The following is a 25579-nucleotide window of genomic DNA, read 5'->3' on the forward strand; positions in this document are numbered from 1 at the left end:
ATCTGAACCAGTAAAAGACAACAATTTGCCTACATCATTGAAGACCTGGTCCACAGAGTGTTACAGTATTTGTCATTTATTAGAAGTGTTTTGAACTGTACTAAGAGTGCCAAAACTGTGTAAAGGCATAAAATATCTGCATCTTCTAACACAGCCCATAATTTGTAGTTATTATTCATGGACTTCATATTATATAACAGCTTTAAAAAAGAAGTTTCTTTCAATAAGACAAGAATTAACTTCTAATTCTGAAAGCAAATATGCACTGTATGTAGGCTTACACTGTGAGTTTTAAGGGCCAGGAGTACAGCATACTTAATACAGAAACTTAAGTGACTGGTTTGGAGTCCATAATCACTGAAGACTTGCATACATCATGTGATCATGTGTGACTAGCCCTGATGACTTATAATCACTTCTTTAATTTATCTAAATTAAATCTCTTAGTAGATACAGTACAACGCGAGCATAGCAAAGTAGAGAGAATATTTTAGCACACCCAGGGATTTCTTCTATAATATCTAAATACATTTTTTCATGTATGTTCCCCTTCCATTTTTTTCTTAATTATGAGAACAAAGGAAAATGTCTACTGGCTTCCTTCCTATAGTGATGCAGAATATCAACATGCCCACAAGGAAAGATAAATAGGGGCAATATCTATTTCTGATGACCAAAATCTACTTCTTAAATTAGGGTCAAGCTCTGTGATTTCTTTTGTGTCAGTTCAATGATCTATTAGATTGCTTCAGTGCACCTCATAGAACTTCACCCTTGGAAAAATCCAACCTATAAATGTCAGTCTAGATTAAGACAAGAGAACATGTTCATTTCCATCTGGCTAAAAGATATTCAGTTTTCCCCAGAGGAAGTTCACATACTGAATAATAAGAATGCTGCAAACAACATGAGACACAGGAGTTACCATATTCCTTTTGTGAATTTGTACAAGGTGAGATGCTGAAGGTAGTATATGATTCTCTAAGTGAACACTCATGCATTCTGGCAAGTCTTGCCAAGTTTATATAGAAGAATAAACCCAACAAACTAATAAAGCAGATTATGTAACAACTTTGAGCTTTCAGTTCTCATACTGGTAATAAAGTTCTACAAAAGCCATGAAAAAAACATACCTAAATTGAGTGCTTTGTTGCAATGACATGTAATTATAGGTTAAAAGACATGCCTGTATGTGACCTAAGAGAAATTACTTCATTCAGAAATGAGAATAGATTAATTTAGCCACATCAATAACTGGAATAAATATATGTGTATCATTTGCAAGCCCATGATAAATATGATAATCGATGATATTTTTAAAAGCTAAGATATCCAAGTTACAGCCATTTTTATGATTAATAAAAATATCAAAAGTTAAAAAAGCAAAGAAAACACTAGTAATGCTAGAAAGAGCAAGTTGGCAGATGATAGTTTTGATCCTTCAACACAGAGAGCATGTCAGCAATTTCACTGAAGTGAACTGGATCACTTTAATGGTATGGGTAAGAATTTTATGTTACAAAGGTTTAAGAACATTCCCAACTGTCCCACAGTACATGGGTCAGGATGGCCAGTCATTTGTATCATCTGAAGAACCTGGATCGATCTAGGCTATCCTCCACAGTGCCCAGCACTTCCACTCAGCATGGTGGAGATCTAGACTCATGATTCAACGTCTTCTTAAATCAGGATATTCCTAACCATACTTGTGATTCCCATCTACTGCACATGCCTCAAGAGTCTGAGCTGTTCTGAACACAATTTTCAGAATTACGTGCATGCAGCTGCAAGTAATTATTGGAATTAGAATACTCAAATAGCTAAGCATCTCTGTGGTTATTTCAGCATGCATATGATGATGAGATTATGCTTCACATTTTCCCAAAATACATCTCTTAGTCTTTAGAGAACCTTAATTTAGTTCAAACAGTAATTTAATGCATTATTATTTTTAAGTCACCCCACAAATTATTATTATTCATATCACATTTACTTGCTTTGACTGAATGAGCTCAATTTGCTCACCTACCTTGAATGCAGCTCTGGACTGCCATTGTTGTATTTACTACCTCTTTCCCAGACACCAAAATCTGGTACACGATAGGATCTTTCCACACAAAACACAAGATTTTGAATGAAGGACACCTATAGGAAGGAAGGAAAGAAAACTGACTGAAGCACCTTTTGTGTTCATTTTTTTCAAAAAGATGAAGTTTTCCTCAGCCATGGTAACTGTGCCTTCCATCCTTTTTTCTTTCCCCACACATTGATGTTCCCAAGTTCAGATATTCTCTTTAAAACCAGTTTTTAACCACAAAATATTAAGAGTTGTCTCAAATTAGGGGATAATATGATTTATGCAAAAGTTCCTAAAACATCAGGGATAGAAATGATTTCACATTCAAGACATATATTTGAAGAGCTCCAAAAACATGGCATTTTGATCTCTTAAATAAAGATTTGTCTTAAAAACATCAGAAAGCAAAAAAAAATGAAATCCTACAAGCTTAGGATACAGATATCTTGGTGCTGTTCCTTAATTCATTTTAAGAGAATCTCTATGTCAAAGTTTCATTATATTAGCTCCAGATAATACATGCTTACATAGATTCAAACATATCCCTTTATAAAGACAAATAAAACCCTGAACCAATTTATTATAACTAAAATCTCTTGGATCAACATGTTTCAACCGACTACTAAGGTACCTAAGGGTATTTTAAGGTATTTAAGGTGTATTTCGCTATAGCAGCAGACTTATTTAAGCAGACACTTTTTCCTTATTTACACTGTTGAAAGAGGCATTTGGAGTTACTCAACTGTAGAAAAGTTAAGTTGATGCTAAATTTTACAGTTCACTTCAAAGAGTCCACAGATTACAGGAAATTTAAGATTTACACTGAGTCATTCACCAAAGCAGATATTTCATCCCCTCCCATCCAAATTAGTCTAGGGGCCTCTGTGGGAAAAGCGAATATTGCAATGGCTATAAACACAACCATATTGAGGAACTAGAGAGAATCACAGAAACACAGAACCTTACGGGTTGGAAGGGATCTTGAAAAACCGTCTAGTTCAACTTCCCTCGCAGAGCGGGACCACCTAGAGTAGGTCACACAGGAACTTGTCCAAGTGGGTTTTGAACATTGAACATCTCCAGAGAAGCAGACTCAACAACTCATCTGAGCAGCCTGTTTCAGTGCCCTGTCACCATAATAGTGCTTATGCTTGTATTTCCTTGCTTTTCCTTGTATTTCTTTGGAATCTCTTATGTTCCAGCTTGTACCCATTGCCCCTTGTCCTATCACTGGACATAATTGAGAACGGCCTGGCTCCAATCTCCTGATATCCATCCTTTATGTATTTGTAAACATTAATGAGGTCACCCCTCAGTCTCCTCCAAGCTAAAGAGCCCAGCTCCCTCAGCCTTTCATCAGAAGGGAGATGTTCCACTCCATCATCTTTGTAGCCCTGCTCTGAACTCTCTCCAGCAGCTCCCTGTCCTTCTTGAACTGAGGGGCCCAGAACTGGACACAATATTCCAGATGTGGTCTCACGAGGGCAGAGTAGAAGGGGAGGAGAACCTCTCGCGACCTCTTCCCCACAGCCCTTCTAATACACCCCAGGATGCCACTGGCCTTCTTGGTGGAGTGTCAGCCACTCCTCCTAGTTTAGTATCATCAGCAAACTTGCTGACAGTGCCTCTGTTCCCTCATCAAGGTCATCAATGAATATATTGAAAAGCACCAGTCCCAGCACTGACCCCTGAGGGACTCCATTAAATTCAGGCCTCCAGCTAGACCCTGCCCCACTGATCATAACTCCCTGCCTTCATTCCATCAACCAGTTAACAGTCCATCTCATTACCTGAGAAGGATCCACTTTACTTCAGTCCATTGATTTTATTTTTTAATGAGCTACAAGAGAAATCCCAAATCTTTTACTGAAAGGTATTTGCTTCCATCTTAATTTACCTGCATACCTCTGTTTTGTCTTTTTCCTCTCCATTCTTCTTTAACTCTTAAAAAGCTTCTTTTTCCTATATACTCTTACGCTGATACCAGTCCATCAGCAATATCTGTAATTCTATACTTAGTTATCTCTTTGTATACTATGTGTCTCTGATGGAATTTTGCTGTGGGGTGCTAATGTACAATTACTTGTACACCGAATCTCATCACAGCTAGTACTTTCAAGGAAACAAAACTATTCTACTCTTTAAATACGTCCAGCATTGTTCACCCCTGTAACTTAACATCTGCTATTGAAACAAAATTCCTCTGAATAAAGATAGAACACCCAGTGATTAAGAGTGTGTCTTCTCCTACCTCTATCATTAACTGAAATTTAGATGCACCAGCTAAAAAGCCAATAGCACCACAAAGAAATAGATAATGTTACAGATGACTTTCTACCAGTGATAGTGTTCAGAACATGAAAGAAAAAATGGTCACTTACAGGTATTCTATGAGACTAGAAGTTTCCAAATAGCAGATTTATTGGAAAAGGCAGCAGATAACTGGTTGCAAACCAAAATCATCAGAGAGCAATCATTCATATCATGGGCACGTACATTTTATAACCAAGTCAAAACTAAAGTGTTTACAGAAAATATGAATTGTCTGTGTTAAGTTTATTTATCCAGAAGACAGGCATGTGGAAAAAACAAGGTTTAATAAAAGATACACATCCACCATGGATGACTGTAAATACTTGTGTTACTCTCTTATGTGCAGATAAATGCTCTCCAATTCATGAACTTGCACAATGATATACTGTTCTCTTTGTTATGGATGCAAAGATGCGATTAAATTAATTTTTCAACTGCAAACAGATGCAACTAGGGGGTAACTCACTGACAGCTGCCATGCCTGACATCAAGCAGCCTAGTATACAATGATTGCCTCTGAAGCCAAGAGTCCTGTGTACAAACATATTCATGCAGACAGGCTGCCAAATATCTACCATCTGCCAGCACCTTCCCCTGAGCTAGCACAGGTTCAAAACACTCTGTGAAAGGAAAGAGTCTAAATACATCGTGCAATGATATAATTGGAAATAAATATCCAGCTTGATGCTTGGGTAGCAGATTGACACATCTGCAGTGCTGCCAATGCCACTATGCTAAGTATTATCTAGACACACAACAAAACTAGAAAATACCAAAACTGTAAGATCTGAGAATATAAGTAATTGCTGAAGCAATTCAGAGACTAATGGAATGTACGGGTCTGAGGTAAGATAATCTTAGTACAAATCTCCATTGTCCAATGATATCTAGGGTTGCAATGGAAACTACATGCTGACATTCAAGAGGAGAATATCCACTGACTGAAGAGTCCATACACATTTTTTTTCTCTGCAGATTCTGTGATTAAATGCAAACATCTGGAGGATAATGTAAATTACAAGTCAAGCTAAGTAGATTCAATAATTATATACATTTGCCTTCTCAGACATAAAAGCAATTCAGAGAAAATAGTCTATCATATTATCTAACTAAGTGAGAAAGGAGATGAGTTATATCACTTAATTTTCTCCTTATCTAAAGAAAAAAACATTAATGAAGATGTAAGTTCTGGAAATATAATGCAAATACACTATTAATGAAAAAATCTCCCCTTTTAAAAAATGGTAGTACTAGCAAGTGCATTGAAGCTTTTTAAGGCAATACAGCAGTAACTACTGAACAGACCCAGATACATTTAAACAAATCCAGATTAAGGAAATAAGGAGAAAAAAAAAATATGTGCTTTCCATTCCTCTCTCAAAACATAACCTCATTTTAGAGCAGGACAGCAGGTTGTCCTCACATGACCTGTCCTCAAGTCAAGGCCATGGTGGCTATTCTTATCTTATTTACAAAAGTTAACCATCTTACAAATATATCTTACGTAATACAAAAGTGTTTCTTTGCAATTAACGACACAGTAAAACTTCTTAACACCCATAGATTCACAGGAAGATGAAGGAGGTCCTTCAGCTTTCCAGAAAATTAACCCTATTATTTATTAGGCTGAAATTCCACTAGACAGAACGTACCAACAGTTTTAAATAAAGTAAGAAAAACACAACTACAAGTTAACTGTCCTTTCAATTCTTGACCTTGTTCCTTTCATTACTAGCAGAGAAATATAAAGTTTTCAATGTCACATTACATTCAATCTTTGCATGTCTAACAATTTATTAGCTATTAATTTTTCCATTATCCGTTCACTCCATTTCTCTTTTCTGACTTCCATTAAAAGCAGAGACTATCTGCAGTCTATTTCTAGAACAATTATTTTACAGTTGGTAATTAAAACAAAGAAAAAACCCAACAACTTAATAAAGCACGTGTTTTAACATCCAAAATCAATTTGTACCTCATCTGTGTTGTAGATAATCTGCAGCCCTGAAGAGATCATCTCGACCAAATAGAGGAGAAATAACGACAGTGCATTTATCTGAAGTAATTAAAGACAGAAAGGAAACTATCATTAACTTTATGTTTATTGGAGTCATATAAACAAAAAAGCTAAATGTGATATTACTCACTAACACTGATATCTTCAAAAAATATTATCCTGATCTAGCAATGTCATAGATATAATGATGTAGAAACAATCAATAGGAAGAAAGGCCACAAACAAGCATTGTCCCCTGACATGTCTGCTGCAGTATCACTTTTTTAGATTACTTGAAACTATGCCATTAAAACACTTCTTAGGCATACTGCTTTGACCCATAGGCAATCACTTCAGTCACAAGCTGTTTCACATTTGCATGTATGACAACTTATTAGCAAGTAGAGCACCAATAAGGCAAATAGTGTATTCAGCAGTACACAGCACATCTAAAAGGCAAATCACTTTATCCCTAACTGGAATTTCAGTGTTATCTACTGATAGAAATGTAATTACAATGCTCAGATATGATTATATTTGTTAAAAACTTGGGGGGGGGGAAGGTAGCTGTACATAGCATTTATTATTAACAGTAATTACCTTCACCAGCTGTACAAATGAGAATCATAATGTCAATTTACTAACAAATCAAACTGCTTTTGTTGCACAGAATTCCAGCGTAATAGAGAATTTGTACAACTTCAATAGCAAAAGTAAGTTTATCACAATAACTTGCTTCAAAGAGCTACAAAAACACAATCTCGGTATATGAAATTTAAAGTAATCGACTAACAAAAAATTGGATTCTTATCTGAAACATAAATCAAGAGTAAGGTCCAAATTATAAAAACTCCAAAAGATTTAAAGACCACTGACTCCAGTTTCATTACACAATCTCGAAGGCATCAAGTATAGCAATATCAGGAGACAACTATGTAATATAATCCATTCTTTCCAACTGAATCACCTCAGGTAACTGTTTTCTGTTGTCTCCACAGAGCTGAAAACCTTCTGTTTTTTAAAAAAAAAAATGCTGATAACAGAAGAATGTGCATTTATGTTTATGGGATGGGTTGAGTTGCCACAAAAAATAGACTACTCCTGCAGATAAAATACGTGCTTTTTCAGGAAGCTTCACATAGAAGTCCAAAACAATAACTTAAGATGACTCCACAAATCACTTTTCTCAGAACATGTATTTTCTGAATCCAATACTGTAAATCCATTTACTGTACAAACATTTTAAGTGACATCACCATGAAATTAAATAACTATCAACCCACTGTCACTTCTGAATGGCTTCTCTGAACTACAAAGAGTACACACACTGTTAGGAAATGTAAAAGAACAAGGTTATGAATGTAAGAAAGGATCTGAAAGGTAAAGAGAAGGGGGAAAGAAAAAAAAGAGTAAATCAAAACTTTGAAAAATGAAAGACAATAAAACACTCAATTATGCAATGAATCTGAGTAGGAACTACTACACAAAATAGAGAACGACAATTTGTAAACAGACAAAGCTGTTGACAGTACATTAAATCTTTACTATGAACAAAAATTGCTCAGACTTACGGAAAATTAAGCTGGGAACGTTAACAAAAAGATAATCTTCAATGTAAGATTACACTAGATCTTTCACTTCATTGACTATTCGACATTTTTTTTGGCAGTTACTTATTGACAGACATCTCTGTGTTACAAAAAGCAGCAACTTCATGAACAACCATCTACCTCCACAAATCCCACCAAAACATACCATTGACTTATATTTCAAAGCAGTCTTTTTCCCCAAAGGAATAGGAATCTCAGTTTTATCAACAACAGCATATCCAACATAAATCTCAGAGACAGCTGCAACATGACACAATGGAGACAACAATAACATTATTTAAAATCATCCAAACTTCTAATTACATATACGTGCATATTTTACCTGAAGGTGACCATATTCTTTATGGGAGAAGACCTCATCTCCAGTGTCTGCACTGAAAATAGAATGAAGACATCCAGATGGTTTGGGGTCTTGCTTAAATTGCTGAACCTAGTGGTTGATTAAAGACAAAACATAAAATCAAAGTCAACAATTTCAGTATGTTTGGCAATCACAAATTCATCATATGACTCAGATATTTCAAAATTTCTTGATATGGTCACTATATAAAACTTAAATCAAAAAAGGTTCCTGAAGCTTACATTTCGGTTTGTGTTCTTAGAAGTGATGGAAGCTAGGTGGTTACATGAAAATTATTTTTAATAATGCAGTTAAAAGTCAGTGATATGAAACCTAAAATCATACAGAATATAGATATTTAACTAACTGTAGAATTACTGCTAACCACTACACAAAATTAATCCTCTATACCTAAATTTTGATAAGGAGAAGCTCACAAGAGGACTACAGGTTGAATAAATTAACCGTATTATAACATAAGTTAATTACACTCTTTCCTTATTCACTTTGGGTTGCTGCTCTTCTGAATTTGCATCGTTAGATCAAATAACACCAGAAAGTGGCTGCTAAAGAAACCAAGCAAAACAATCAAAATCATCACCTAGGTAAGGAGAGTAATTGCAAATACAATAACCAAGTTAACAATGCAAAGGCAACTCTCCAGCCTTAGGTAAAAAGTATTCTACATCTTTCCATTTAAACACTAAAAAGACAACATCCCTGCCTTTCCAAATGGTTTGATGTTTAAGCAGGATAAAGGACTGCAAAAACAAACCCTAAGGAAGTTTCAAGTATACTCTGCAGTTTACTTCACAAAATGCTGCTTTCTTCTATACCCTAAAAGAATTCTGTAACTTGACAATAATGAAGCAGTGGTTGTTAGCTGGGCTACAAACTAATACTGCAGGCCCTTTTGAATTTTATCTGTATTTGGAAGTTATTTTTCACAGTTTAATTAATCCCTTAGAATTAAGCAAGTGCTTGTGTCCACACTACAGTGTTTTACCTTATCGGCCTGACGCATGTAGCAATAGAGAATTCCTCTCATACACTTTATAGCAGAATGCTCCAGTTCATGAGTCCTTCCCTTGTCATCATCAATACGCCTGGGTAAGAGAGATAACTCATAAAATAAATTAGAAATGCATTAGGAGGAAAAATAAGAAATAAAGGATATAGTAGTGTTTTGGAGTATTAAGTATTTAACTAACACTGTTGTATAGTTGTGCTCATGTTCATATCAACATATATACAGCCCTACTTGTCCTTCCTTAATAAAAAAACTCCCAAATTTAGTTTATGCTGCAACTTAGACAAACGTTCCTATTCCAAAATTTAAGAATAAAATTCCTTGCTGACATTATAATATTGCAAGCCACTGTTCAGTGTTCCTTCAGCTATGCAACACACAAAGGCAATCTCTCTTGAACTCTACAAAATATCTGCCATTCATAACCAAGCAGTCACTTTCCTGATGATGTTGGGCATAAGAGTCTGAAAGCTCACTACTCTGAATGTCCAGAAATGTGTTTCAAGATAACTTGGTATTTAATACAATGAAATCAAACAACACCCACAATCACTAAATGACTAAATGTATATTAAAAACAATGTCAAATCCCACGTTATTTTAACCATAAAACAATGTATTGTGTGTAAACACAATTCCTCATTGCAGTCATGTGTTCTGGCTTTTCCAGTTCTCAATTTCTGATGGAGTTTTTCAGGGTGAAAACCATATTTTCTTACATATTTGTAACTTCCCACAGATCTGATACAAATATGCAAAACAGCATAATAAGCTCACTGCTCACTATTATTTTCCAAATAGACATTTCTCAGCATTCAAGGATTCAGTCTCCTGAAAGGACCTAGACTGTTACTACCTGCAACAAGCCCACTTACTACTCTAAACTCTCCTACTCTACAATGAACAGTATTCCTTGAGTACGGTTTGCCACAATAACCTTTATTTTAAATAGCATGTACTGATTCCTCTGTTTCAGAATATTAGTATCAACAAAATTATACAAAAACATGTTTACTTACCAAAAGTAGGATGATGTTTTTTGACCTAATAGCTATATAAATATTTTTATTGAGCTTTGGAAACATCCACCATCTCTATGGCTTTCCAAAAAGATTTTAAATAAAGTTTCATCTTTTAAAATATTCCCTGAGAAAAACATCCCTTTTCTACCTCAATTATATTGTAATTCAAAATTAGTTATATGGCCCTTAACTGCATAACAGAAAGAATGTACCATGCCATAGATGTAAGCTTAGAAGTTATTCACCTGTAAGCAAGTGCTAACGCCCAGGCACACGCAGCACAGTAAAGGTTGTCCTGTACTTTTGCCTTTCGGTTATCCCCATATGTCTTCGTAGGAAACAGACCAGTGGTTGGGCTTTGATGAACCAGCAATGTTGCCTTAACTAGGAAAAAAGAAAAACGGTATTAATAATACTATTTCTTACAGTTTCTACACAGATTTTCAGGAATAAATCAAGATGAGCATGCAGAACTTCAAACTGAAGAGAAAAAAGGTAAGGATAAAGCCACACAAAAAAATTCATCAACTGGTTTTTGTGTCAAACGAGACCTTTTACAACACCAAAACACCACTATCCAAAACTGTTTATATGGCTCTGTTCTAGTACAACCATCCTCTAGAATCTCTACAGTACAATCCAGTAATTTCTGTTTCATGGATAAAAAAAAGAGGGGAGGAGTGCAAGGCTACAGTATGTCAACTGACCTCCCCAAATAATTTTTTAAGCTCTGCAGAACTCTACATTCATAAAAAATAATTTTTAAACTCAGGCCAGATGATTTTATCAGTATTTTTTAAAAAGGAATGGAATGAGTAAGTGAAGAGAAAGGACAACACAAATATTTAACTCAGTACCTTGACATAAAAATAGAAACAGACACAAATTTTCAAGTTGGCAAAACTGAATTAGGAAAAAACCTAAATATTACTTTAACTCTTTTTGTACTTTAATAGTTCACATTTTGTGAACAGTTTTTCTAAAACTGCATAGTATCCAGCATGCTACAAGATTGAAACTGGCTTTAATGTCCTTGAACATGACCCTTCTAACAATAACCTGTCCACTATAAGGCAAGAAACCTATTTTTTTTCCAGAATCTTATAAAGCATCAATTTTTAAAAGCCTCTTTATTGTCCAAGCATTAGAAATTAAGTATTTTAAATGAAAATTACAGGGGTTTACTGCTTTTTGTATTATACACTTCAGTGACTTAATACCTTATAAAAAGAACTCTGCTAAAATATTACCTGAAAAAGTCAATATAGATTATTCTAAAATGAAGTATAAATTCAATAGCAAATTTTTACTGAGGTGGTACACTGCTTGTAACATAAGTGCCTGACAGAAAAACAGCAAGCACCACCACAGATCTGCTGCTGCCAAGTGTTAAAAGGAAATTGAACATCATCATCATCTCCCTAAGAAAGATAAAGGCAATGCATCCACAAAAAGGTACACATCTATGGATCAACAACTCTCAGATTTCATTTCAAAAAGCTATTAGAATGCTGTCTCATCCTACATTTTTAGAGTGATGGAAAAATTGTTGACTATTCTACACCCTTGCCTGACTAAAACTTGAATTTTTAACAGTCTATTGCATAGTCATTAAAAAGCCCCGATTTTGAGTTCAGCTAGATTTTATTATAGCACATCCCCCAAAACAAACAAAACAATCCACTGTTTCTTTGACATGTATGTTTTTGGCTTAAAATATTCTCCTAATTAAAAGAAAAACACTGAGGTTAGCTTAACATATTAGCTAACAAACATTAACTTCTCACTGATCACCTATCAAACTGTTGTAAGTACTACAAGAAAGCTTTTTTCTCATTTAAATGTTTCCTCAGCCACATCTGGCTAAAGTCACAGTACTCAGCTAGCACTTTTTCCAAAATAATTCCAAATTCAGCTGGATTAGATGTTCAGTATCAATTTTCATTTTCAGCAAGAAGTGGAACTCAGCCCTCCAATTTTTGTACCTTTCAAACTCCCAGTGAAAATTTAGGAAACTAACCTCAATTAGAATTATGTAACAATGATATTTAACACGTCAGTATCTACTGTAATTAATATCTGGTTCAGTTCAAGCATCAAAATCTGTCAACAGATTACCCCTCCCCACTCAAGACAATCAGGTGCAACTCAGCGTGTGTTCTATCATTTGACAAATGCAGATGATCATTTCCAATACTATTTAAAGGTCATAATTTTCAAGAAATGCAAGAAATATACTGTATGGACTCTATCTCTCATAAAATAAAAGCCCTTATTAAAGACTTATTTTAAGACAAAGTTAATCACCATCATAACCAGAACTGTAAATATTTTAGTAAGTTCTCTCATGGTAGGAACAATTATTAACTTACCAATTCTATAATAATGATCCAATTTATCCCACAGACTTCCCTCCTCTGGTTTTAGAAAGTGAATACTTTTTAGTGGTTCATAAATTGAACCTAAAAAAAGAGAAAACATAGAACCAAGATGAAAATTACAAATTTCAACTGAAACAACAACAACAAAGGTGTAATTTCTCTAATATCGGAGAACAGATTTCTGTACACATTTTTCTACAGGACCTGTCCACACAAACAAAACCTTTGTGCAGCCTTTCAATGCCTTGTGGATACTCAGCTACTGCAAACATCACGTAAATGTATTGTTTCATTATTTAAGATAGTCTATTAAACGTTAAGAATTTTCTAGAAGCATTTTAAGTATGCTACAGAAAGAACTCCTAAAGATATGGAGAAAAATAGAGAGAAAGGGGACAAAAATAGCCCAAATTTAACTATTATTTCCCTACTTGGTTTCTAAAATGGAGAACATATACAGCATTACTGATGTTTTCCCTACCCTACCTTTCATTCATCTGACAAAGCCTAGCTGATTTCACATTTTGAATAAAAAAAAAAAACAGTTAACTTGTTCTCACATACTACCAAAGCTTAAACAACCTATCCAAGAGCTAAAGTCCCCTAATTACCTATATTCCAGAGAAATATAATGCTGTCAATCCACATCTTTCCTTCTCTGTCCCCCACACATTTGACTGCTTCCCTATTTGCACCTGAAAAGTCCATTTTTCTGATAGCTGAAATGAGCTACTTATCAGAAAGACACAATTTCTTTAAAATTACTAGGGTAAAACCATTCTCAACTTCTAATTTAGGAGTAACATACTGCTCTCCTTCCACAAATCACTTTGGCTTTGTTCAGTGTTCTGGATGGCAAGATCTCCCACAGAGCCATTTGATAACGGGAAGAATGAGCATTTCCCCTTTCCGGACTGCACACAGTCCTGAACAGCTTAGAGAAATTCCCTGCCAGGGAAACCCAGCCAGCCAAGCTGCTCTGGCAGGATGCAGCGAGTGCTCCTATTCAAGTTGCCTGTTTCACACTCCTAGCACATTTCCAAGCATTAGACAGAAGATTGTCCATATACAGGACAAGCTGTGATTGAAGGAGGATTAATCAAGTCCTTTGGTAGGGAGACTGGAAAATGTTCCTTGCCCCCTCATCAACTCAACCCTCAACCTCCAAATTACCATTATTTTTGCTTTCCAATCATGGTAATTAAGAAAAAAAAAAAGAAAGTCCACTCCTCCCTGAGCAGACTCCTGTGGGTTTAGTGTGCATGGATTCTCTGGTGATGTTTACCAACAGGTCTAAGCTTTCCCTACAGCCTTGCCTTTTATCACTGGGAGAGGTTAAGTTACAGACAGAATGTGCACATGGGGAAAAGGCCCGAGAGGGAGGCATCAACTTATTTGAGTTGCCTAAAAACACAAAGCTAAAAGAAATTAAGGTGTTCTGTAATGGAAAAGAAAAATTTGTAATATGTTGCAAATCTTGTATTATCTGTTTAAAAAGCAACATTCTCAATTAATTTTAATCAATTTTTCATGGCAATTTTATTTTTCTACTTCTTTTTGGCAAGGAATCTCTGTCCACAGGAAGACTGGAAATTTATCTTGCTGTACTATTGAGTTATCTTGCAAAAGTACACAATACCATAACCCACAGTAACTGTCATTTTGCAGGGTGATTCAGTGAAAGTAGGGCAGAATGTGCATACAAAAAAAATCTTCAGTATGTCACATATTGCGTAAAGAGGAATTTATGAGAAATATACACTTATTAGACTTTCAAAGGCAAAATATTCTTACTCTAAAGATTTAACTGTATAACACAGACAATACATTGCCTTTTGTGTGTGAAATAGGTTCAGAAGGTCTCTTTCTTGTAGACTGTTAATCTCAGTACTGCATCAGGAAAAAAGCAGTTGAGTATTCAGAAGCATACACACAAGTCATAAGTTTCTAAAATAAAACTGTTCCAGTTCACATACTCACCAGACAATCTGTAACCCTCTGTGGCCAACAGAGAAACAAAATTCAGTTATCATAAACAGAAAGCACATTCTATTTCAGAGCACTCAAAGATTTCAACTTTGTGCAGAAAGACAACTGAACAGAACAGATATAGAAAATGTCAAAGCACCACCATCTACAAATTATTTTCTTTTAGACGTTTGAAACTTTACAAACAAAAATAAATTAAATCAGAGTTGACTGTTGATGAAACAAACAAGGTAAATTCAAAGTTCAAGAAAACTAGCAAAAAGTAAAGTTTTATGCTTTGAAAATGTTCCTTACAATTACAAGTAGAAGAATTTGTGTAAAGGAACACCCAAAATCAAAATTTTCCACACTCTTCATTAATTTCTCATTAGCATCTATATAGCTTATGTTTTCCTTGGGTGTCTACAGCATTCTGCTGGAAAAATCCTGTGATAATTTACATTTCATTAATATCACAATCTAATCCAAAGCAAGAAACCGACAGGGCAAACATGAAGCTAGCTGCTCTTTCCATGTGATTTTGTAGTGAGACCAGAATCCAGTGGAAGCTATTTATAGGATGGCTAAAAACAGCCCATCTATACTCTATTCCAAAATCTACTTAGTCACTCATCTCAGCCAGACAAAAACCTGCCATAGAAAGCAATTTTCAATTATATATATAATTAGGGGTTTCAAAGTAAAACTAATTGACAGCAGCAAGACTGCAGCACTCCAATGTAAGAGAATGACATATCCAAATGGCACCTTGAGTTCTCAGTTTGTACATCGGCATTCACAAGAAAATAGACTGAAGGCATTAATTTCAAATAGTATTTTTCATAAATATATAATTTCATTGCACAGTCTGAGCTTTATTTTTAGTATTTTTTCAGTTGTGTATTGGTGTAATGACCCTATACAAAACCTAATAAGGGTGGTTCAGATTTTCTTCCACAAAGAATGAATTATGCCCATTATTTCCTTACATCAGAAGTTGATTGCTACAAGTCAGTAACTACTTCAAAATTACTAAAAAACTACATAGACAGGAGATACAACTGTTGCTTCCTGCATTAATATATATTTAAGATCTGACAAGAGAACACTCAAAGTCTTTACCTCAAGTAAAATTAAATCCCTGTTTGTGTTTAGATATTGCACTAAATACACTACATCCATATTTTGAATGAAAATTAATCCCCTTTCATTTCCTACTACTTCTTTCCACAAATACCAGATTATTATAATTTCACCATTGCTCAAATTAAAGAATTAGTAAAAAGGATGGCCATATCCTTTCAAAGTATTAAGACAACAGGAAGAAAACCAAAACAGCCCAATATCTGATCACAGACACCAATTACTAGCATAGAACTAAAGCAATAAACAAACAAGATATTTCTGACTTAGCTAAGACACGGAAACAATAAGAAAAAATTGTCTTGCAGATGAAACTCAAATATACAATGGTTCAGGAAAAAATTCCAATGTAATTGTCTCTTCTAAGTATAATACAAAACTGAAGGAAATTAAGGGAAAGTCTCCGAGGTAAGCTATTAGCAGTGTAAATAGTTATGTATATGTAACCTCTGGAGGCTGAGAATATGATGTCATTCTGATGTTAAAGTACTTTTCCATCCACTTCATTTTTATTCCAGTTATACTTGAGATTAGCATTAATTGTTCTTCAGAGAAGAGCTATAATCTGCCTAGATGTTTAGATTTAAAAGCTATAGACAACATTTTGCATCCCTGCTCCCAAATTTGTATACATAAAAGCTTTTAACATCTACAAATGCATGAAGATAGCAGCAAGTGCAAATATTAAAGAAAAACAGGCAACAGAATAGAATCCTGGACCTAATCTATGGATAAACAAGAATTGATTACTCCTATTTTCCAAAGCACAGAATTAAAGTAAAACCAAAAACCCAACAAACACACACATCCCTGAAGTTTAATCACAAACAAATGGAAGCAACAGAGCAAGAATTTTATTTCCAACCTTGCACATGCCAGAAGACCTAAAGAAAATGTTAACTTGCACAATTAAACCTGCAAAGACCAAACAAAAAAATACCCAATCAACAATAACAAATTTCTCTACAGATTTGGTGAGAATAAAAACTGACCACAGTCCTTTTAATGCAACATTTGTTCTGGATGTAATCCAACACTTGAGACATGAACAAGTTCTGGATCTCATATCACTGTCACTTTCATTACTCTATATAATTACTATTGGCAATACTATATTCACATTACAGAAGTCATTGGGACCAAAGAGGATTTTCTTTCTTCACACAGTAAAGTTTAAGAAATAAAATCATATGAAGAAATCCTGTCCTCCCAACATCACATTTCTTTTCCCTTCAGACCTGTTCTGCAATATCTCCTGAGCTCAGACTTAATAGAGTACTGGAGAGAAACACTGTTTGATATTACACAGTTTATTAGAATAGTAGTTTACCATGAAACACATCTGCTTTTAAGTCCAAACCCATGTAGTCAAGCAAAGTGATATCAGAAAATAATTTTCAGATCCATTTCCACTGGAATGAAAACTCACTTCTCACATATATAAATATATGATCTCTGATTCAATGAGCCAACGAAGCTGCTGCAAGTGGGGATTTTTCATCACTGCATAAAGGAGGAAACATCTCACAGCTGACCCTACTTTGAACGAGAGGCTGGAGTATGATGGTCTCCTAACATCCCTTCAAAACTGAACTGTTCTGTAATTCAGTTAATACATGATAAAGAAAGCCCAGGAGAGGGGCTGGGGGAGGAAGAAAGAAAAGGTATTAAGGTATTCCTTTATCTGCAAAACATTAGGAGTAAACAAGGTACAAACTGTTACCTAAGCTGAGTGATGATAACAGCACAAGTAAAAATGAGTAAAATCCTGTAATAGTTTAATTGAAATAGTTTTGAAGGGGAAAAATCTTCTCAACTATCATTTATCAAGAAAAATAATGTGTTAGATTGTGCACATAATTCAATTAGAATTCTATGGAAAAATATGTTCCAATTTATTTTGTCCTTTCTCTATTTCCTAATCATCTGAAGTGATTCCTCTCTACAATATATTAACGGAAATTACTGATTTCAGGATTTACAGTAACTAACAACACACAGAAGCTACTAAACACCAGAAATAAAACATTGATCATCATGTCAGTATAAGAGGGCTTCACACAACCAAAAACCACAAAAATGCCAACACCTACTACACAAGCCTTGTAAATGCTACAGGTAAGGCAGGAAATCATTCACGAAATTCAAGGCAGTCATTGCTATTTCTCAGAACTCAAAACAATGTCTCTTGAAACTACTAAAAATGTTTCTTTTGACTCACTTAAAGAAGCATCAAATATCAATATAATAATTAGGAGAAAGTAATGTTTTAAATTACAATGTCAACACTTCATGTGTCCTTTCACACTACAAGAAGTAAAATGGAAATGGAGTGGGCAGAGCAGGGTAGATAAGGTCCAGTTGTGTCAAGAGACAGTCAAAATACCCTTACCTGGTTACTCTCATTAGCACTTGTATTGCTGCTATGTTTTCAACACAGACTAAACAAGAGTTCTATACAGTTTCCTCCAGATCTGCTGCTTCACATAGGGACACATTTGTTCCAGTTAAACTCTTTTAAAAATATATTGAGTTAAATCAGTGACAGTCTTGGCAACTTCATATAGTCTAGCTTCTGTTGTACTTAAAGAGAAGCTATGCCAGAGGACTTCGTTTTGTTTCCAAAAGTTAAGCTTTGGAACAATGACTGATTATTGGAAATGTTACCGTTTTTCTCTAAACCAGTCATACTGGGGTTTTTAAAAAGTTAATCCTAAAGACCATTCTTAGTGCACTTTCACATGACCATCTTAAAAGAAATTTCAGTTCAGAGATTATTACACCAAGAAATGTAAGAACACAGAACACAAACAAAATACAAAGATATGAACAGTAGATTTCAATCTAAGCAGATTGGAGCTTCTAGCAGTTGTCAGCAAAATAGCTGAAATTTTTAAGTTCTTCTATACAGTGCTAGAAAACTGCTAGCACAAAACACTGCATGAAACACAGAACACACAATTATTTTTTTGTTGAGTTAAATAGCCACAAATAAAAACAAAACACAGAACTGCACACTTACCAAATTTTAAATAAGCATGCGCAGAAGAGGCTCTGTCATCATCCAAATTGGCCATTTCAAATTGGTGCAGCTAATCACAAACGTCTCAGGCTAAGCTACAGTAATTTTTAAAACTGTTTAGTAATTGTTAAAGGCAAATAGCATTAAATTACATGAAAGCAATGTTAGTGGAGTTATTAACATGACACGAGTGCACAGCACAAAGGGTAGTAAAGTTTCACTACATTTTCTGTTTCCCCTTTCTACCCTAATAATTGGTTTTCCTTCACTTTTGCTTCCATAAAACTTATCTCAGTAAAACAGCACAGTCTACACAAAGCCCACCTTTTGAACATTAGACAGGAGCTTTGTTAATCAACTGGAAATTTACTACTAACACCAAAGAGTGCTGAATAAAATGTGTTTGGTATATTTCAAGATTAAATAAAAATATTGACTTAACTACTGCATATAGAAGTTGCAATAGTAAGCAAAAGGAACTAAAATTCTGCTTATGCATAGTGCTGCTTTTGTCCCATGTGAAACAAAGTAAGATGTTTCTTGCAGTCTTATATATTGCTTATGGTACTGAATATCTGTTATTTGAAGCAGAATATCTTCCAGCTTGGAACACAAAATAACAAAATACTGTTTGTAGCTATGATAAGCTTTTCCAAAACTTTAAACAAGTTTAAGTTAAGTAACCAAAATTTCAGGGGTTGCAGACTCATCAACTACTGAATGTTTTTATAATCTGCTCCTAAGTAGTAATTATCATAGGAGGAATGAATGAAACAGTATTCTATTGCTCAAGGAATAGAAAGAAAAAATTCTCAATAAAATTGAGTTTTAATGGAAAAAATGTAATTCACAACTTAGTATACATAAAGATATGGATTACCTTCTATAGGACAGAGTCTTCAATGGTACTTTCCTGTCAGCTAGAAAACATGAATCACTTTGTACATTTCACGCACCTGTGTCAATACTCCATGTTTACTCTATCTTACTTCCAAGTAGCATACAAACAAAACAGTACAAAAACAAAAACAAACAGTACTGTTTGTAAATTGGGACTCTGGAGCATAAACCTCAGCCAATTCAGGCCAATATAGGTGAGTTTCAGCAACTTTCCCTCCTATACCAAACATGCCTATTTCTGACAGGGCCAGAAAGGAAGTACAAAAACGATGAAATTACACTAATTTCAACATGATTATAAAGATGCAGGAGTAAGTTTGATAAACAAGAGCACAATTTTCATTTTTTAGATAAGAATTTTACATGAAAGATTACATACAAAGTTTGGATTTCAATTGAACTCTTTCATCAAAAAACAATTTCAACTAAAATCATCTTAATTTCTTGAACATAGAAATTACTTAATTTGCTCTAGAAATTACAAAATCTCTACAAAGAGGAAAAGAAGTGAACTACAATTAATCCATCATTGTCACAGAAGACACTTGTTCAATGGATAAAAAAGTAGAAGGTAGTAGTAATTACGAAAAACTGTAACATTTAAAATCATCCAACTGCCTTCTGCAGTGACAGGGCCTGAATCTGCAGGGAAATCCCAAAGTCAGCATGCTGCCTTGTGACTTGGGATTCACATACTCCAACCATGCAAGTTCCAGACTTCATTTTGTAGAGCTCTAGGGCTAAGTTTGCAAATCAATTTACACTATCATAATTTGCCACAAAGTAATAACTCATTTACTGGACAGTCTTAAATGTAGTATTGTGCAAATACTATACATAAGTAGAATTTTTAAAGCCAAACAAAGCAAACCAGTCTTTAGTAGATCAAGTCTCTTTATGAGAGTCCTCATAAAGTACCATTATCTTTTCACACTGTCTGATCAGTCATTATTGCAATAGAGCCAATCAAATATGCAAATAATGACTTTTACAAGCACTTATAAATAAATACCAGAGGGATCATTTGGAAAACAACTTCCATTAGAACATGAGCAATGAAAGCTCTATTGGCCTGTATTTTTGTTTTTAAAAAAATTATTTTAAAAGTGGATTTTTTGAACTTTCAAGCCCACTTTCATTGGGGCCAGAATGCAGCTGGCACACAATCAAAGTCCAAGAGAAGAAATTCTCTTAAAAAAAAAAAAAAGAAACTTTCTCTAAGGGCAAGCTGGCAAAAGCCAGCACTTTCCTGTAAGCACCTGCACTCCTGAACTCTGATCTGCCCGGCAGCTAGATAAAACTGCAGGCAGCAATACTGCCTCAGCAGCTCCCTTGACAGCCCTGCTGCCAGATGACACCTGTAAATCATCGGAAGGGCCACGGCCCCGCGCGCCGGAGCCCCGCACCGAGGCCCCGAGCCCGGGCCGCCCTCCCGGCTACTGCGGCAGGATGGCCGCAGCGTAGGCGGGTACGGCCCCCCGCAGCCCCGGGGTCGCGGCGGGACCGCCAGGAGCGGCCGCAGGTGCGCAGCGGGGCAGGAGCGGCCGGGGGGCCGCGGCGGGGCCGGCGGCGACTGATACGGCAGCTGCGGCGCGGGGTAAGAGCGGCCACGGGGGTGGCGGCGACAAGAGCTCGCAGCGAGGTGGCAGGGCAAAGGGCAGGAGAGGAGAGCGGGGACAGCGCAGTTAGTGAGGAAGGGGAGAGGCGCTGGCGAGGACAGAGAGCCTCGGAGCTCCTCTCAGGCAAGCCAAGAGGTCAGACCTGAACGTTTAGTGCGAGCCCGCAGCTCCAGCATCTTCCAGCTCACATCAGCCATATGGGCCGCCTCAGAGACCGCTTCTGCCGCCGCCATCCCGACGAGGACTCGCCGCTCCCGTCGCTCCGCTGTGACCGGGACAGCTGCCCTCACCGGGCGGCGATCGCCGCCTGGTTACCCCCGCCAGCCGTAAAGACGCGCGCAGGCCGCGCCGCCGCTGTCGCAAAGGCGCCGGGTCAGTCCCGGAAGCGAGCCGGCGGCGGTGCCGGGCACACCCCTGCGCTGCCGTAAGTGATGCGGGCGGGGGCGGCGGGGAGCTTGGCCGCGCCGCGGGAGGATGGGGGAGTGTCGGCGCTGGCTCGGCTTGTGCCTTCTGCTGGCCGCGGCGGGACCCGGCCGGGCCCTGCAGAACGTCACCGCACAGCTCTTCGGGACGGAGGCTTACGGGACCTTAGCGGCTTTCGGTGACTTCAACTCGGACAAGCAGACGGACCTGTTCGTGCTGCGAGGCGGTGAGTGGGCGAGAGCGCGGCCGCCGTCGTTACCGGCGTCGGTCTAGCGGAGGATGGCAGCGCAAGGAGTCCCCGATTAGTGCTTTGTAGCTTTACCCCGTTGGCGTTGGGAGCACCTGCCGTTGATGTGCAGTTCCGCTCACGTTTTAAGGCTTACGGGGGAACCGAAGCGAGCGGACGGCCACGAAGGGCCTCAGTGTGGCACCTGCGCGGGCCTCTGGGGTGCTGTTTTGCCCCAGCATCCCTCCTTGGACTGTGCTTTTGGAGAGGCACTGGTTGCTGTTTTGACAGATGCTTCCTCGGTTCGCAGTGGGCAGGGAAAGCCTCTCCCGGCGAGAGTCGTCCAGCGCGGAGCAGGGAGTTGGACTCGGTGGTACCCCCTGGACACGTGAATTGCCAATAGCTGCTGGTTCTTCGCATGGTCATTGAAAGCGGTGTTCAGTGTTTGGAGCTGTGTTCCCGAGGGCAAGAGTAGCAATCAATAACATTATTTTTAAGTCTTAAGTGGATATTTCATAGAATGGTGTGGTTGAAAGGGACCTTATAGATCATCTAACCCAACCCCCCTGCTAAGCAGGTCCGCCTAGGTCAGGTCACACAGGAACACTTCCAGGCAGGTATTTGCCTTCCTCCTGAGATACTTTATACATGCGCACAAGATTTTTGCAACTTGCTTTAAAATATGACTTTGTATGTAACAACAAATACTTCTCTTTACAGTTGAATTTATGTTCGTGAACAACCTAAAGACTTTGTCCTACAGAGTGAATGATCACAAATTGGTTATTTTTCTACTGTTTTCACAATATTTTGGAAAAAAGAGATGATCATTTCACAGTTGTAAATAAGATAGATTGTATGTTACCCTACTGTAATGTTCCACATTACATTAAAGTGGAAGGTTAAATAAATTTGTTCCACACAGCTGTCACGTGCCATGATTTATTGTTCAGCCTTCAAATATGGGGGGATCCCAAATCAGAGCTTATCTGGGGTCGATGTGATTTCTGGATGTTTATCTTGGATTATTTTTATTTGCTTGAAGCTACACATTAAGATAATTAATTTGTTCTCAAATTTGCCTTTTTTTATTCCTTCCATCACAGAAATATTTCTACAAATATCTTCAGTAAAGCATGAGGGAACTGTCCATTTAGTTGAGATATTTAAATACATGCCTCCGTGAAAATGCTTCACAGGCTCATCTACTGTAGATGCACCAAAATACTAGATTTTAACTTAATATAATGATAAAATATTTATCTTTCTCATCTCCCAGATGAGTGCACATACAAAATGAGACTTGCAGTTTCTTCTTTGCTTTGGCACAGTGGCACTTGCTATAGTTTCCTACTTGATACTTTCTTTAAAAATCAGCCTGAAATAACCTATGGAAAATAATTTCAGGCTTCGCAAAAAGTAACTTGAAAAAATTTACAGAATGCCTTCAAAACAAAAGTTAATAGCAAATTCTATATAGTAGACTTCTACGTAGTAGTTTAAATGGTAGTCAGTACAACAGTGCTGAATAAGCAGGATTTCAGATGATAGTAGACTTTGAGGAACAGTAATCTGGTAAAGAAGTCCAATCCTAATAATCCTGAACCTTAGTAAGGAAATAGGGATGAAGTCTTGGGCCTTGTGCTGGGTTTACATTACTGTTGTGATCTTTTAATTACTTAAGTTGAATGAGAATAACGTTCTATATACTCAGTTACAGAAAAGAAAAACCAGTTTGTGCTCAGAGCTTTGTAAGAGAGGGCTCAATGTAAGAGGTAATTTAGATCCAGAAGTATTCTGTTGCAAAAACAATACAAAACTATCAGTGGACTCCTGGTTTAGTCGATTTTTAAAACTAAAGGTGTCACAGAATGCTAGGAGTTGGAAGGGGACCTTTTGAGATCACCTAGTCCAACCCCCCTGCCAAAGCAGATCTACCTAGATCAGGTCACACAGGAACACGTCCAGGCAGGTTTTGAAAACCTCCAAAGAAGGAGCCTCCACATCCTCCCTGGGCAGCCCGTGCCAGGGCTCCCTCACCTCAACACTGAAATAGTTTTTTGTTATGTTTAAATGGAACTTCTTGGATTCCAGTTTCTTTCCATTGCCTCTTGTTCTGTCATCAGATACAACAGAAAAAAGTGATGCCCCAACCTCCTGACATCAACCATTTAAATATTTGTAAATATTAATGAGATCCCCCCACAATCTCCTCTTCTCTGGACTAAACAGCTCCAGTTCCCACAGCCTTCCCTCATAAGGAAGATGCTCCAGTCCCCTGATTATCTTGGTGGCCCTGCACTGGACTCTCTCCAGCACTTCCCCGTCCCTCTTGAGCTGGGTAGCCCAGAACTGGACACAAGACTCCAGATGAAGCCTTACCAGGGTAGAGTAGAAAGGGAGGAGAACCCTCCCTCCCTTGACCTGCTGGCCACACTCTTCTTGATGCATCCCAGGATGCCATTGGCCTTCTTGGCCACGAAGGCACATTACTGACTCAGGGTTAGTTTGTTATCAACCAACACTCCCAGTTCTGTCTCTCCAGAGCTGCTCTCCAGCAGTTCACCCCCAGCCTGTACTGGTGCATGGGGTTGTTCCTCCCCAGGTGTAGGACTCTGCACTTGTCCTTGTTCAACCTCGTGAGATTCTTCTCTGCCCAACTCTTACAAATAAATGGAAGTGTGCATACACTTCCTGTTTTGTAAGTCTATGCACAAAGCAGGGATGAGTGAGAAAGCTGTTGCTGTTTGTTTGTTCCACCTTCTAGTTGTGTTTGATTCTTCTTCTAGTAGTTCAGGGTAGTGAGTGATCATTCCCATTTTCACCTTCAGCATTTAATTAGAGAATTTTAAAGACTTCTGTGGTATCCTCACTCAGATGTTCAGACTGCAGACGTGTAATCTACCTAATTGGTGTTTGTATGGAAACTGTTCCTGGTGTTCATACCCTCCTATGTACTTTTTTTTTCTGTCTTGTTTTCTCAAAAAGGATTCGTAAGAACTGCAAACAGCGTCTAGGTTGCATGTGCTGTGGATTGATGTTCATCTGTTCATCTAATTTGTGCATTGTGTTCATCTAATAATTTCCAATAGTCAGTTTGTTTTGACTATTGATGAGCACTGAGCTGGAATTTTCATAAATCTGTCTTTAGTGACCATAAAATTCTCATTTCTGAGTGGTATAATCGACTTGGAGCCTGGGATGTGTAAAAACACATTTGCTGCCTCATCATCATCATTACTTTGTCACATAGATGATAAAAAGGCAGGTGAAAGTCTACAGTGTGAAATAGGAATTACGAGTTTTAGCAGTCAACCCACAGCTTTATTATCAAAAGCTTCCCCCACCAGCAGGCTTCTTCACCTTGCTGTGTGCCAACATTTCCAGTCATCTGTGAATGTGTAGTGCTACCCAGGCTTTATTAGCTTGCCAGATGGGACTGCACTAGTCACCCCTATCCATTTTGAAAAGGTTTGTTTTCATTTACTCATTTGTTGGCATATTCTTCT

The 25579-nt window shown here is 37.2% G+C and overlaps 2 protein-coding genes across 7 annotated transcripts in view; one reads left to right on the top strand and one right to left on the bottom strand.

The window, feature by feature from the left end:
• Window positions 1–21737, bottom strand: part of PHKB (phosphorylase kinase regulatory subunit beta) — a 77757-nt gene extending 56020 nt beyond the window's left edge. For 3 of the 6 annotated variants that reach the window (XM_062007881.1, XM_062007875.1, XM_062007877.1), the window contains exons 1-7: window positions 21564–21737; window positions 12761–12850; window positions 10634–10772; window positions 9343–9442; window positions 8319–8426; window positions 6366–6446; window positions 2030–2145 (exon numbers count right to left, since the gene is read on the bottom strand). In XM_062007881.1, the coding sequence (XP_061863865.1) occupies window positions 2030–2145; window positions 6366–6446; window positions 8319–8426; window positions 9343–9442; window positions 10634–10772; window positions 12761–12850; window positions 21564–21654 (725 nt within the window). In that variant the 5' untranslated portion in view covers window positions 21655–21737. Of the gene's footprint in view, window positions 1–2029; window positions 2146–6365; window positions 6447–8318; window positions 8427–9342; window positions 9443–10633; window positions 10773–12760; window positions 12851–18902; window positions 18998–21563 lie in introns of all 6 variants that reach the window. The other 3 variants (XM_062007879.1, XM_062007880.1, XM_062007878.1) reach the window with 3 other exon arrangements.
• Window positions 21738–21839: 102 nt separating this feature from the next.
• ITFG1 (integrin alpha FG-GAP repeat containing 1) overlaps window positions 21840–25579 on the top strand; it is a 75424-nt gene continuing 71684 nt past the window's right edge. Inside the window, exon 1 of the mRNA XM_010201241.2 lies at window positions 21840–22070. Coding sequence (XP_010199543.2) covers window positions 21896–22070 — 175 coding nt within the window. The 5' untranslated portion in view covers window positions 21840–21895. The remainder of the gene's footprint in view (window positions 22071–25579) is intronic.

Source organism: Colius striatus, chromosome 14, assembly GCF_028858725.1.
Source record: "Colius striatus isolate bColStr4 chromosome 14, bColStr4.1.hap1, whole genome shotgun sequence".
Taxonomy (NCBI): Eukaryota; Metazoa; Chordata; class Aves; order Coliiformes; family Coliidae; genus Colius; species Colius striatus.